Below are 14399 nucleotides of genomic sequence, written 5' to 3' on the forward strand. Positions count from 1 at the left end.
GCGGGGCCGGCCTCTGGCTCCTTCTTCCTCCGCATGTGGCTGGTGGCGGCACAGCAGTTGGGTTCACGCTCCGCTCGCCCGCCGCGTCTCCTCAAGGCTCTCCTGGCCTGACCGGAGCTATGTCGATCTCAGAGAGCAACCCGGCGGCCGCCTCCCTGCCCAACGGCGACTGCGGCCGCCCCAGGGCGCCGCCCGGGGGGAACCGGGTGACGGTGGTGCTGGGCGCGCAGTGGGGCGACGAGGGCAAAGGGAAGGTGGTGGATCTGCTGGCGCAGGACGCCGACATCGTGTGCCGCTGCCAGGTGAGGGAAGCCGGGCCCTGGCGGGGGACGCCCGGCGCGGTGAGGTGTCACCTTGAGGTGCGGCTCTTGGGCTGCGAGCTGCGGGGGAACCCCTGTCCTGGAGTCCCGGGTGGCTCTGGAGGAACCTGGAGGATGTGCGACGCTTGAGCAGCTTTTTGGGACCCGACTGGCTGTTCGCTGCGGGGCGGAGTGGAGGGAGCTACCGCCCGAGGCCTGCTCCCGACTCTGGCTGGGACCCGGTGAGGACCCGGCGAGGCCCACCCCTCCCGGGCGGCCAAGAGAGGGGTCCTTTTCCCGAAATTCCCAGAAATTGAGCCTCACCACTGTCCCACCTGCAGGCCCCCGGGCACGCAGAACCTCTCCTCCTGCGGTCCACTTTGTTGACATCAGATTCCGCTGCGGAGCTTTGGGACTGTTTAGGGTCCTCTCTTTTCTTTTTTTCTTCTTTGTATTCCATAAATTAACATTTACGGGAGATCTCCTGGGACCCTAAAGAAGAAATCCTTACTCTGTTGAAAAGTGAGTGTGAGGCAAGTAGATCCAGAGGTTTCAAATTGGCTATTTAGAAATACTTGCAATGTTTCGGCAACATAAAAAGTTGACTTTCGGGAAATCGAGTACTTCCTACCCGGACACACGTGGTTTTCAGTGTTAGCTTTTTTTTTCTCTCTCTATTTTTCGTTTGCTTTGAAGCACTCTAGAGGCAAGGCCTTTGTGAAGGCTCTCAGAAAACTGTCTCCCAGTTTCAGAATACAAAATAAATGAGCAGTACCCATGTTCAAAACAAGATGTAGTGTTTGCAATTAGCGGAAGCATGTATGTTTAGGTTGTAAGAATATTTCTTTTTCCTGAAGGTATGTGGTTTTGTGTGTTGATGTGCAGATGGCCTAGGTTAGTCAAGCTTTCTACCTAACCCTGAGTCCCATGCAGAAGCAGGTCTGTAAAACGCTAGATGCTTTGACTTGGCTTGGCTTCCTCTCTCTTGCCTGCAGAAACCTACCCTGTCTCTTAGTCGAGCTAGCTATTGAACCAGCTTTACCACCCGCTATCCCTTTTACCTGCTTCTGTGCCTGCACCTTGTCTGGTAGCGTGCATATTTAATGGTGTTCTCAAAGGTGTTGGCCTGGAGTCCTGACTCACATTGCCAGAGGAAGCGCTCCAAAGCAAAGACTTCACCGTTTAGTGTTAAAGTGAGATCTTGTGTACTGGACTAAAGACTTAAAGTGCCCAAACTCTTGCTGGATAGAAGGTTTGAGGCCTGGTTGACTTTTTCCTTGGAAATAGTTCATTGTGGATTCTGAGATTGTAGCTATTGTAGTGTTAAAGGTTCTCAGTATAAATACCTTTAAAAGGTTATAGGATCAGTTTGTAGACTGAAGGTGTTACTATGTTTCCAAGGCTGATCTGATGCCTTTGGAATGTCCAGAGAAATGATTGTGGAGAAGCCATGCTTGGCTTCCAAGGGTTAGCTGAGGCTAGTGGAGTAGAGAAGTGATCAGTCAGACTTCCCACACTTATAAACTTACTGTTATATAATCCTTACATTTTTTCTACATGCTAATTAGGTATACATTCAAACATGTTTATATTAATAAAATACATCCCTTGTTATAGTTACACACCATTAGTTCTTCAGAGTTTTGTATATGTGGATATATAAATCAATATATAAAATGTATTGAAATAGCATCACAAAATAATTCCTAAACATATGAAATGTCATTTTAAAGGGAGGAAGGTTATGACTGATAGATATTTCCTCTAACTACTATACATTTTAATAACTATATTGGGGGGAAAAACAGGTGCAAGGCTAATGACATTTCATCATTGGAGCTCTTAAGGTCTGTCTTCCAATTCAGGATCATAGATAGTTATTTATAAATGTGTAGGTACTCCAGATTAAAAAATACGTGTATAGGACGTGAATCAAAGAATGGCCATTACTGCTGTCTTGCCTTTAGTTTTCGATCAGTATGCGGTTTGTTTGTTTTTGTTTTGTTTTGGAAAGGAGAAGCAAAGTAGAGGACGGGCTGCAGACTGATGATTCACCCAGGACACACCTATTTTGTATCTAAAGGACAACACTTAGCTCTGCAATGGAAATGCCAGAATGTCTGAGCACAAGAAACTGCTAGTCTAGGAAACCACTGCTGTGTAAACGGATTGTTGCCAGGGCAGGGCTGAGGAAGGTGGTAGTGTGTGGAAACAGAACAGCCCAGAGTAGCTTCTTGGTAAACCTCTTACAGTTCTTCCCAATAAGACTGTGTTTGCTTCCTTTCTTTTGTTGGGTAGCAACTGCAGAGATGAGTAGACAGGAGGAATTTGGACCAGCCTTGTAGGATGGTCTTAGAGAAAGTAGGGTGGGGATCTTGGTTACCCTGGCAGCCATGGTTTGCCTATGATCAGGTAAAACTAAATGCTGGAATTTGGTATTTAGAGTCCAAACATGTTCACTGAGTTTGGCAATGCTGTTTCCTGCTTTCATTGTGAATTGTTCCATAAAGGGAATTAAAGGTATGAAACAAAACCTGAGGCTGTCCTCATTTTCACATTTGTGTGTCTGAACCTGGTGAAAGGCCAAGTGATGCTTTCAGCTTTGCAAAGATTGCCCAAGCCCTTGGATGTCTTTGCTAAAAAGTAATGCAGATGCCTTCATGTATTTTCTTTACCTAGCTAGTGTATCTGGCTATGTTGAATAGTTTAGTCAATGTACTAGTAGTAACTTGAATAGTCAGCTTTGGCACCACCAGCTAATTGAAATTCGTGTTTAAAAGGGTCCTTATTGTTAAGGGTTGACAGGTGCATTAGATTTGGTGAAAAAGTTTACATGGAAAAGTAAAGCTTCAGTACCAAGAAAGTGTCACTGATAGTAAGCATTGATTCAGACTGCCCAGTTCATAAGTTGGAACACTAGACAAGAAACTTTTTTTGGTTTCTGGAACAGTTAAGGGCATGGAATCTGAGGCATTGTGACTTATTTTTCCTTTTTTTTTTTTTGTTTTTTTTTTTTGTTTTTCGAGACAGGGTTTCTCTGTGGCTTTGTGTAGACCATGCTAGCCTCGAACTCACAGAGATCCACTTTCCTCTGCCTCCCGAGTGCTGGGATTAAAGGCGAGCACCACCACCTCCCGGCTCACTGTGACTTTTTGCTTTCATCTATAGTGGGAGCCCTATTCCTTCATTCATTTTGAGCCCTGTTGATTATAATAGTGTCTATTCAAACAATAAGCACAGAGAAACAGCCTGTTTTAAGAGGTCTGAGAAGTACCTATGGAACTTTGCATGAAATTGTTAGTCCTTGATACTTGGGCTTTTGCTGTTGTAAAAGAAGATACCATTGTTTTGTGTTCATAACACCCCAAGAGGTTACCTTTATCTCTGTCACTTTGGGAACTCAGTTAAAGGTTTTGAAAAAAGGGGAGTAATTTGAGGGAATAAAAACAAGGCTTGGTAACAAACCAAGCTAAGAATGGAGTCCTTTTGCAGACTTGAATTCATTTCCTCAGTCCTTGTGTCCCATCCCCTGTTCATGTCCCTCTTCCCGCCTACCTCTTAAACCCCCCAGGACCTTTACAACTTCAAAATTAGAAACAAAATATCAAACAGTATTTGTAAAATTGGACTTGGTGGCCTCTGGTTTTAAAGAGCACAGAAAGAAAAAAAATAGCCAAAGCATTTGTCTTCTGACTTTTTAAAAATCCAGTTAGGAAGAAAGTCTGAGAACAAGATGACTAAGTATTGTCAGTGCCATGGAAATGATGTTAAAATTCAGCATTTAATCTTATTTATATTTTTATTTTATTTTTATAATCTTTATATAATCTTATTATATTTTTACGACTAAAGCAAATGTGAACTCCAAGAGCAAGGGGTATACTTACTATGTTGTAATGGGCTTGCTTCCTGATTCATGTGCATTCTTTGTTACAGACAATGGAAAGAAATTAATAGCAAAATGAGGATTTGTCTAGTGGGGGGATGGGGGTTGGGGATGGCCAGGGCTGCTTCTGGGATCTATCTCAGCAGCATCATATGGATTCTAGCACTTTAAATCCTGGTTTTCTGAAGCTGATTGATTCAGGTTGGGTTACTGTATTTGTCTAGATCAATACTGTGGCCAGGGGCATGTTTACTTCCATTTGTAAAGTAAGGGGAAAGAGGGGGAGCTGAACATACTCTTAAAGCTAACCTGGAGTTAATTTCTTATATAAGACAGAAGAAAACATCTAGAAAATTCAGGATTGTTCTTCATAAAATATTTTTCAGTAGTCTAAATGTACTGTAGACCTCTTTTTTGGAACAAATACTGTTTGGAGCCAAATTATTTTATTATTTCAATTCTGGAAAAAAAAACAGTGAAAATTAGCTGTGTATTTTTGTAAAGGCCAAAAAGGGTTCATTAGAAACTTTGCTTTTTGCTTTGAAAACATGGAGTTTTTGTTCTGAGGTTTTTTTGGTTTTGTTTGTTTTGTTATAATGTTTAGTTATTGCATAGCTCTGTGATGTGATACCCAATTTATTAAGAAGCTTAATTTAAAAATACTTATTCTTGTGGGGCATTTGTGGTGCATGCCTTTAATCCCAGCACTCGGGAGGCAGAAACAGGTGGATCTCTGTGAGTTTGAGATCAGCCTGGTCTACAAGAGGGAGTTCCAGGACAGCCTCCAAAACAATACAGAGAAACCCTGCCTCCTCGAAAAACAAAACAAAAAAACCAAAAAACTAAAACAAAACAAAAAACTGTAGTTATATATGGTTGTGAGATGCCATGTAAGTACTGAGAATCCAACTCAGGTCCTCTGCAAGAACTATCTACTGGGCTTCCAGTTGCCTTAGTTACTTTTTTTTATTGCTGTGATTAAAACACCATGACTAAGGCAACTTGTAAAGGAAAGCATTTAATTTGGTTTATGGTTTCAGAGTTCATTACATTTCAATTTAGCCTCAGGCAAATTCTTAGGCAAAGCAGCCAGTCTTTGCCAAAGTTTCACCAGAATGCCCGCTGGCCCAGTTGCTATTATTGTTTGCCCCTGGAACCTCTTGAGCTGGGCCTCCACATACAGTTTGTATAGCTTTCAACAGGGTCCTACTAGGATGACCCATTAACCTCTTCTCACAGCATCCCACTGTTTTCCTTGTCCAGAGTCTCAAATTCTTCCACATTCCTCCAAAAAAGCACATGGTCTGTCATAGCAATAGTACACTTCCTGGTACCAATTTCTGTCTTTGTTACTTTTCTACTGCCATGACCAAAGCAACTTAAAAAAGAAAATGTTATTAATCTTATGGCTTTAGAGCATTGGAGTCCATGATGCCAGAATGAAGGATCAGCTGAGAGCTCACATAGTGATCCTCACCATGAAGTAGGTCTATTTTGACCTCATAGTTTGCCCCAGTGACACATCTCCTTCAACAAGGCCACCCCTCCCAATCCTTCCCAAACAGTTCTACTAACTGGGTACCAAGTATTCAAACACATAAGTCTATGGGGAGCATTCTCATTCAAAGCACCACACCAGCATCTAGAATAGCAGTCAAAGAAAACTGGTAACATCTATCGATTAGTGGATACATACTTGTGAGAAGATGTTTACTGATAAGAAGTCTTTGGCTTTTCTTTCATCTATTGCTCATTTCAGTATAGTTAACTTGCATTTATTCTTGGTGACTACTATAAAAATGTCATGTATGGCAGTCAAGTTTAGGATTTTCTGAAAAACTTTGTGCATACTATATATAGTTAAGTACTTTTGGGCTCATAGTATTTCTTTTTCTTCATTTTTTGGGGAGACAAAATAGAGCATGTTCAAGGCTGGTATGGCCATAAACAAGTTAGTTTATTTCAAATTAAATATAGGTTAAAAGCAAGGCCATTTGAGGTTCATCTGGGTGTGTAGCACACAGAGTTGCGTGAGAAGTGTCTCCATCTCTTACAGTTTGCGGTGGAAGGGTGAGGTCATGGGCAGCACTGCTCCTATTTAGAACCTCATTGTTTGCTACCTTTGACCTCTTCATTTGATCAGTATCTGTATGTGAGGACAGTTGACTGAGCTTGCAAGGTGGTGAATTTTGTATTTTACATACAATCCATATTTTAAGTTAGTATCCAAATAGGCCCTTTAAATCTGAATCTTTACCTGTTGTATTTTATGAAATATGACCATATTCTAGAACTTTTTTCACACGTGACCTCATTAAGATGCTTAATATCTAATTTTTATAATTTGATATTTGACACTTTACCGTTTATTGACCATGTAGGCATAAACTTTAGTAATCTTCCCATGACTCTCAACTGTAATTCTAAGGATTAAGGATTCTTTGGTCCAGTATCTTAATAGAAAGAGAAAATTGTAGGAATCTGTCTAATCACTAACTAAAGGCTTAAGACTAACTTGTAAACTAAGGTCTTAGGACAGCCAGTACTGGGAGCTACCTGGGGGCACATCGTGGTTTAAATCCATCTAAGAATGCAAATCCAGAACAATGGGAGTTACCCGAGCTTTTATAGCAGTTTAGAATAACTGCCTTCACCTTAGAGGGGTGTGTGTGTGTGTGTGTGTGTGTGTGTGTGTGTGTGTGTGTGTGTGTGTGTGTGAGTGAGAGAGAGAGAGAGAGAGAGAGAGAGAGAGTATCATAGTTAGATTGATACATAGGGGCAAAGACAACCTAACAAAATAGATGAGTTGAGCTTTTTCTTACCCTTTGTCTCATAAAAAAGAATTCAATTTCCTGTCTTCCAGAAACCTGAATTCACCAATTTCTTGATCCTTTCAGAGTAATTACTAAAGTGTATTATAGCAGGGAAAGAACCAAATGATTATAATTTTTTTTAGTAACTTTATATATGGCAAACATTTGGATTTCCTCGGGTTATATTGATATGTTAGTAGGAATTAGTTAAGCTATTTACCATATTTATTGTCAGGCTCAATTTCCTCCTTTATTCTGTTTCAGGGAGGAAATAATGCTGGCCACACGGTTGTTGTAGATTCTGTGGAATATGACTTTCATCTCTTACCTAGTGGAATAATTAACCCAAATGTTACTGCCTTTATTGGTGAGTGTTTAAATTAACTGCTTGGGGCCAACAATGGTATATTTTTGTTATAAAACTGACTTCATTTTCCTAACCAGATAGTTCCTTGATGTGTCACCAATTTTGACCATGATACCGTGTAGGACAGAGCCTCTGACTGCTGACTACCCTTTCAGGCCTTTTGCAGTAGAGTCCCCAGAATGTCCACTTTGCAAGCATCTCTGAGCATTGTAGTCTTCATTCCAAGAAGAAGCTCTGATCATCAAGTCAGTTTTCCAAAGACTTTTCAGCTCTTACTATGAAATAAGAAATATTTCGTTCTAAACCCTTAGAATTTATATTCTGTTGTTTAAAAATGCTCATGGCACACTAAATTCATGTTGTGACCACAGCCAAGTGTGATTCTGAAAGACATCGGTCTAGACCGTGACCCAGCCGCACTGTTAGCGTCTTTCAGAACATGATTTACTTGTTTCAAAGATATTCCAAGTGGTTTTCAATGTAATTTTAGTGTTTTATATCCCCTATCATTTATTTATATTATAAACTTTGAATAATTTCTGTGGTAATTCCTTAATAAAATGCAATGTCCTGTTAATGTAACTTGTTCTTCTGTTCAAAATAGATGGTTATTATAGATGTCTACATTTTAACATTTATATGTATGTCTATATTATAATTACAGGTGTTTAAGGTGGAGGATTGTTTGTTTCTTTTAGGAAATGGAGTGGTAATTCATCTTCCTGGATTGTTCGAAGAAGCGGAGAAAAATGTTCAAAAGGGAAAAGGTATGAACGACTGAGTCTAACTGTAATGTGTTATTTTTGTTAAATGTGTTATTACCATTTTTTCATCCCATTGACTAATCTTTGCATGCCTCCCTTTTCTGTCTGACTCATCACACTGAATGATAATGAGATATCTGCACCTCACTTTGCTGAATCCACTTATTCTTTGTAATTCTTCCCTTAGACTGTTCCCTAAGCCAACTTAGAATACATGTTTACATGTCAAGAACAACTGTAGGGTAGCTTACTAGTTTTGGTTTATTCTTGAGTACAGCACCTTTAGTGCTCTGCTCAAGAGGCCACCTCTTAGTCTATAAAGAATCAAACTGGATGTCGTCAAAGGTAACAACAGATTCTTATTTATGTATTTATGTTTCTTTGTGTAGCCTTATCTGTCCTGGAAGTAGCCGTAGACCAGGCTGGCCTTGAACTCTCAGAGATCTGCCTTCCTCTGCCTCCTGGTGCCGGGATTAGAGGTGTGTGCCACCACTGCCCATCTTTATGGTTGTTTTTTTTTTAACGTTTGAAACTTAACTTTTTTGTGCTGGGGATTGAAGCTAGGTGCCTGCATATGATAGACAAGTGCTATATCACAGGGCAACTTTTCTAGCTCAATTTTAATATCCAGATGTTAGTTTTGAGAGCAGCTTATCCTGAGACCACATGTAGCTTATTAATGTACTAATATAAAGGAAACTACCTGTTTGTTGTCTATTCCTCAAACAGTCATTTCCCCCTAATTAATTGAATGATGGGACCCAGGTATGAAAACTCACAGCCCCTACTCTTGGTAACTCATGGTTATATGTAGAGGTGCATCTATTTCATTACCATTCCATATCCTAAGTGTAGTAATTATAATACTTTAGAGAATTTCTTTATAACTCTTTTGGGAATGGTGGGTGCCATTACTAAAAGCAGCTCTCTCCTTTTGAATTTCCCCCATGATCCCACCCCTATGTCCAGGAAAAGATTTTCCTGCGATTCTTTTTGGGGGTTCTTGGGAGTATTTTATGTGAGTGTGACTGCCTTGAGACATTTAGAACAAAGTATTTGGAGATAAGAGCATGAATGAGCTTGTATGTTAGGATCAGTGACAAACTTGATAAGCTCAATACTTCCATGCAGAAGATACAAACATGACTGCTTCAGTTAAAACACTCTTATAAAACATTCTATTCATAAAGAAATTAAGTCTTAAAAATGGTTACACAAAATGTTTGATAAAATGTATCTTTTCTCTCCTAGGTCTAGATGGCTGGGAAAAAAGGCTTATCATATCAGACAGAGCTCATATTGGTATGGAGGCCACATTATATATTTATAACTGCCTTTTAATAGGATCTGTCAAGGGAAAGCATTTAGAAATGAATTATTTCTTATGCTTGTTTATGGACTGTTTCGAGGATAAAATATATAAGATCTTTGTTTTGACAAGGACTAGATTGAAATACACCTATTTCTGAAGACAAGGGTTACTAAGCAGATGAGAAACATAAGCAGTGTTGTGTGTCATCTTTAGTTATTAAAAATAAGTCCTAGCATTTATTTGTACATGTTAACATTCCTGTCAGTGCCTTTGACTGAGTCAGGTTTTTAAGATGACTGTTGTGATGCAATTAATTGCTGCTCTTCTGAAATTAATTTCAATTGTCACCAGTAGTGGGTTTTCCCTGAACCAATAGGATTGATTAGCAGTGACTTGATTAGAGATGATAACCCGAAAAGAGAAAGAGCGGTATAAACCAATAGAGAACTTTGGTTTGGACCTGAATCTATTAAAACATGTTTATGTCCTGAGTAGCTGCAAAATTTTAGCATTGTTCTCTTTTTTTTTCCCGAGACAGGGTGTCTCTGTGGCTGTACTGGAACTCGCTCTGTAGACCAGGTTGGCCTCGAACTCACAGCAATCTGCCTGCCTCTGCCTCCCAAGTGCTGGGATTAATGGTGTGTGCCACTGCCGCCCGGCATCTGTACTGAATTAACATACAGGTTTTTTTTATATGAATGTCCTCTTTTCCATTACATTGTTTACCATGAAGTTCTTAATCTTTAAAATCTGAAAAGAGCAATTCTGTGCTATCATTATAAGACATTTTTATATCAATAGCGTGCTGTGTTGTTTGTTTTTAGTGGACTGCTTATCCTTATTCTGTACTTGAGACTTTAAAAGCTATTGGTATGACTAGATACAACATTTAGAATATTTTGATATTTTCAAAAACTCAAAGTGGGATTATCTACACAAATGCTTAGTTCATTACTTTGTCTGAGAATACAGTTGCATATTTGCTGAATTACTTCAGTGCTTAGACTGCCAGGGAGAAAGGGGCGGGTGGTCCTGGGGGGATGGGAGGTGCACAGTGCCACAAAGACCCTTCTTTCTTTTTGGCTTTGAATCAGAGTCCTGCTAAGTTGTCAGACTATACTGGAACTCACTGCCTATTCCAATCTGGCCTCAAGTATGTGATCTCCCACTCTTCTGTCGTGACAGTCTGCCATTGGATAAAATCTCAAAAGGCTCTTAAACGAGCATACCTCCATTTGCTTGTCCAGTCTTTTCTGTTGTTGTCATATATTTCATGTCAATATTGTGGTATAAACTTAATACACTGTCAACATTTTTGCTTAACAAATTTTAAAATGATACAGATGCTATGCAATTTGAAAATTACTTAAGTAGTGGCTGGAGAAATGGCTCAGTGGTTTAAGAGTATTTATTTCCTTGTTTGAGAACCAGGTTTAATTCTGAGTGTCCACATGGTGGTTCACAACCATCTGGAACTCTGCTGTCTTCTTACCTCTGGGCACTACTCACACATGTAGGCAAAACACATGAAGTAAAATGACAAGTCTAAGAGATTTGGTTTTGGTTTTTTGTTTTTGTTTTTCAAAATAGGGTTTCTCTGTGTAGCCCTGACTGCCCTGGAACTTGCTCTGTAGACCAGGCTGCCTCAAACTCAGAGTCCTCTGCCTCCCGAGTGCTGGGATTAAAGGTGTGTGCTACCACCACTGCATGGCTAATTTTTTTTAATTAAAAAAAATTAAGCAACTTAATGCAGTTTTTTAAATATCATCTTTTGTCCTGCCCTACTGACATAGTTTGTGATAAGAGAGATGTTTATTTAGAGTAGCCTGAGAAATGAATGAATGGCTTAAATACTGTAAGTGTCTGAAGTACAGAACTGGTGTTTTTCCTTTATTCATTTATCAATTACCTACCTTTGGTAGACATGATCTCAGACGCTGAAGATTCAAGAGTGTTAGAAAAGACAATATTAAAAAATCCTTTAATAAAATTTATTGTATAGTAGTGAACACATTATGTGAGACAGATATATAATGAATGTGTCAATGGCACAGCATTGTGTTGATAGAGCTTAAATATAGTGCTGGTAGTATAGTTCAGTGGTAGAAAGTGCTGAATAATTACTAATATCCAATACTTAGATAAGTAAGACTCAGGCAGATTTACTTCTGTCAGTGCTTTTACAGTGCTAAGGATGTACAGTCACCATTTAAAATTAGACTAAATTCTCAAGTGAGTTTTCTTTTCTTCAATATCTAGACTTCTGTAGAAAACAAAAGCAATATTCAAAACAACTTTAGGGAGAGTAATCAAAAGTAATTGGAAGGCATTAAGGTTCTACACCATTAAAGTCATTGTTCTAATTATACTAATAGCTTCCTGGGGCCTAGGAAAGCAGTAGCTTAGTGTCAGGGCACTAAATTAATTTTTTTGATAATACTCTTCAATTGCTTTCTGTCAACCACTTATTTGTGGTTTTCGAATTGCCTTTTAAACTTCTTTGATAAGGGAAAAGAAGGATTTAAATGTAGATGCTTTTTATGCAGAAGAAATTATATGGCATAGTCTAATATTCAATTGTATTATAACTAACTTGCTAAGTTAGTGTTTGCTAAAACAACTCTTAAGAATAACCCTGGCCGGGGCCCCAGGGACCAGAGCCTCAGCATACAGTGATGAACAAGACGGCTAGAATCTGGAGCATCTGACTGCAGCAGTCCCCCTTAAGTCTGTGCCTTTCTACCATACTACTTCGAGGCTCAACTAGACAATATGCTTCAAAACCAGTGCTAGATAGTTGTCAACAAATTAAAAAAAAAAAAAAAGAATAACCCTGGCCGGGCGGTGGTGGCGCACGCCTTTAATCCCAGCACTTGGGAGGCAGAGGCAGGCGGATCTCTGTGAGTTCGAGGCCGGGCTGGACCGATAGCCTCCAAAACAATACAGAGAAACCCTGTCTCATTTAAAAAAAAAAAAACAAACCCTGAATAATTTTGAAAGGCTGCTGTTTGGGCAACAGGATAGGAACATGATAGCAAACTAATCGTATGAGAGAAGTTTGAAGTACAACATGATACACTGAAATTCACAAAACCATACAGTATACTCAATGATAAAGACTTCTAAGTGCCTGGGAAAATTGCTTTGATGACTTTTCTGAGTCATTACCTGTTACCTCTCTATAATTGTTACAATTCTATTGTTATTGCTACTTGAAGCCAAAGTTTTTCTTTTTAAAAAATTGTTACCTATTATGAATATGCCAAACCTTGTATCCCCTTTACCATTAGTGAGAATTTAGTTTTTCCAATATTGGTTTATTAAAAATAGCATTATTGTGACATTCTATAGTTGTCATTTGCTATGTAATATTCCAGTATAATTTTAAGGATACTCTTTTACCGACTTGTGTGGTACTGAGACATGTATTGACTGCAAATTCAGCTTCTGTAATGTAACTATTGTACAAAAATTTCAAAACTCTCACCAACTGTGCAAGAGAAAACTGGTGACCATACAAAGCTGTAAATTTACTTGCCATGCAGGGCTGTAGGTAGAGCTGCTCTTGTAGATTTTGCAGTGTCTCAAAAGCAGGAGATAGGAGAACAACCCTTTTCTGCATAGCTTTGGAGGCTAAGACTTGTGAGAGAGCAGTCAGTGTCAGTCCAGGTTTTATCACATTTTTCTAGTTTCTGTGTAACTAATGTATATCTTCTAATTCTGGTGGTGGCACACATCTTTAATCCCAGTACTTGGGAGGCAGAGGCAGGAGGATCTTTTGAGTTTGAGGCCAACCTGGTCTACAGAATGAGTTCTGGGACAGCCAGGGCTACACAGAAAAACTCTGTCTTGAAACAAACATGCTTCCACTAATTCTGAGAACTCATTCTATTTAGCAATTTAGTTGGAAGTAATAACATAATTGGTGGAAAGAAATCATGACATAATATGATAAAATCATTGAATTGTATACCTAAAACTGGTGAGTTTTTTGGTCTGTTAATTATAAAGTTGTTTTAAAAAAAAGTAAATAAACTTTAGTTAGAAGTTCGGAAACCAAAGCCCTAGGCTTGCCTGTCTGTGAGCTGTTTATGTAGTGAGTCAATAGATATTTGAGCACTTACTGGTACAGAAATTAACTAGCAAACTGACACTGTCCTATGACTCAGGGTATTGTGTAAGGGGTATACCTGTGCATATAGGTGCATATAGGCACACTGCACAGAAGTCTATAGTTGTAGTCAAGAACTGCAAGGGACGCTGATGTGAACACAAGAGTGTTTGCTATGTAGGTAGTTTTTCTTAAGAGTTGTTCCAAAAACAAGGAAGTGATGGGTTGTTTGTTCAGCAAGAGCTGAAAGAGGCACAGGTTAGAGTGTAGTTTTAGTGAAAGATGATGGAAGTTCGGGACTAGGGAGGAAGAGGAGGTGTCAAAGTAATCCCTAGACTCCTAGAGTCCAGAACTTGAAGATGCAGAAGAAAAAAAACAAAACAAAACAGATTATCTTTGGCTGTGTGTTGATAGCACATGCCTTTATTCTAGCACTCAGGAGGGACAGGCAGGCAGATCTCTGAGTCCAAGGTCTGCCTGGTCTACAGAGTGAGTTCTAGGATGGCCAGGGTTGTTATGCAGAGAAATCCTGTCCTGCCGGGGGTGGGAGGGGGTGGGGAGTGGTGGGGTGCCTTTGTAGATTGAATTTTACGTTAGGATATTCTAAAATTAGCCTTTTATTTTCCTTTTTGCTTTCTTGAAACACTAATCTAGGTTGGCTTCATACTTGTTGTGATTCTCCTGCCACAGTCTGTTTAGTGCTGAAATCATACAAGTGTAAACTGCCATTATTACTTTTAGAAATATATCCATATAATTTGTCATAAACAAGGTTGGAGGGATTTCTAGTTTTAGTGCTTTGATGTAGAGTTTTTATCTTGTATGTTATCTTTGTTTTAATGACAAC

At 39.4% G+C, this 14399-nt stretch overlaps 1 protein-coding gene across 1 annotated transcript in view; it reads left to right on the top strand.

The window, feature by feature from the left end:
- Nucleotides 1-14399, top strand: part of Adss2 (adenylosuccinate synthase 2) — a 27987-nt gene continuing 13588 nt past the window's right edge. The window contains exons 1-4 of the mRNA XM_040737597.1: nucleotides 1-302; nucleotides 7263-7365; nucleotides 8064-8132; nucleotides 9381-9431. Coding sequence (XP_040593531.1) covers nucleotides 120-302; nucleotides 7263-7365; nucleotides 8064-8132; nucleotides 9381-9431 — 406 coding nt within the window. The 5' untranslated portion in view covers nucleotides 1-119. The remainder of the gene's footprint in view (nucleotides 303-7262; nucleotides 7366-8063; nucleotides 8133-9380; nucleotides 9432-14399) is intronic.

Source organism: Mesocricetus auratus, unplaced genomic scaffold (assembly GCF_017639785.1).
Source record: "Mesocricetus auratus isolate SY011 unplaced genomic scaffold, BCM_Maur_2.0 Super-Scaffold_100676, whole genome shotgun sequence".
NCBI lineage: Eukaryota > Metazoa > Chordata > Mammalia > Rodentia > Cricetidae > Mesocricetus > Mesocricetus auratus.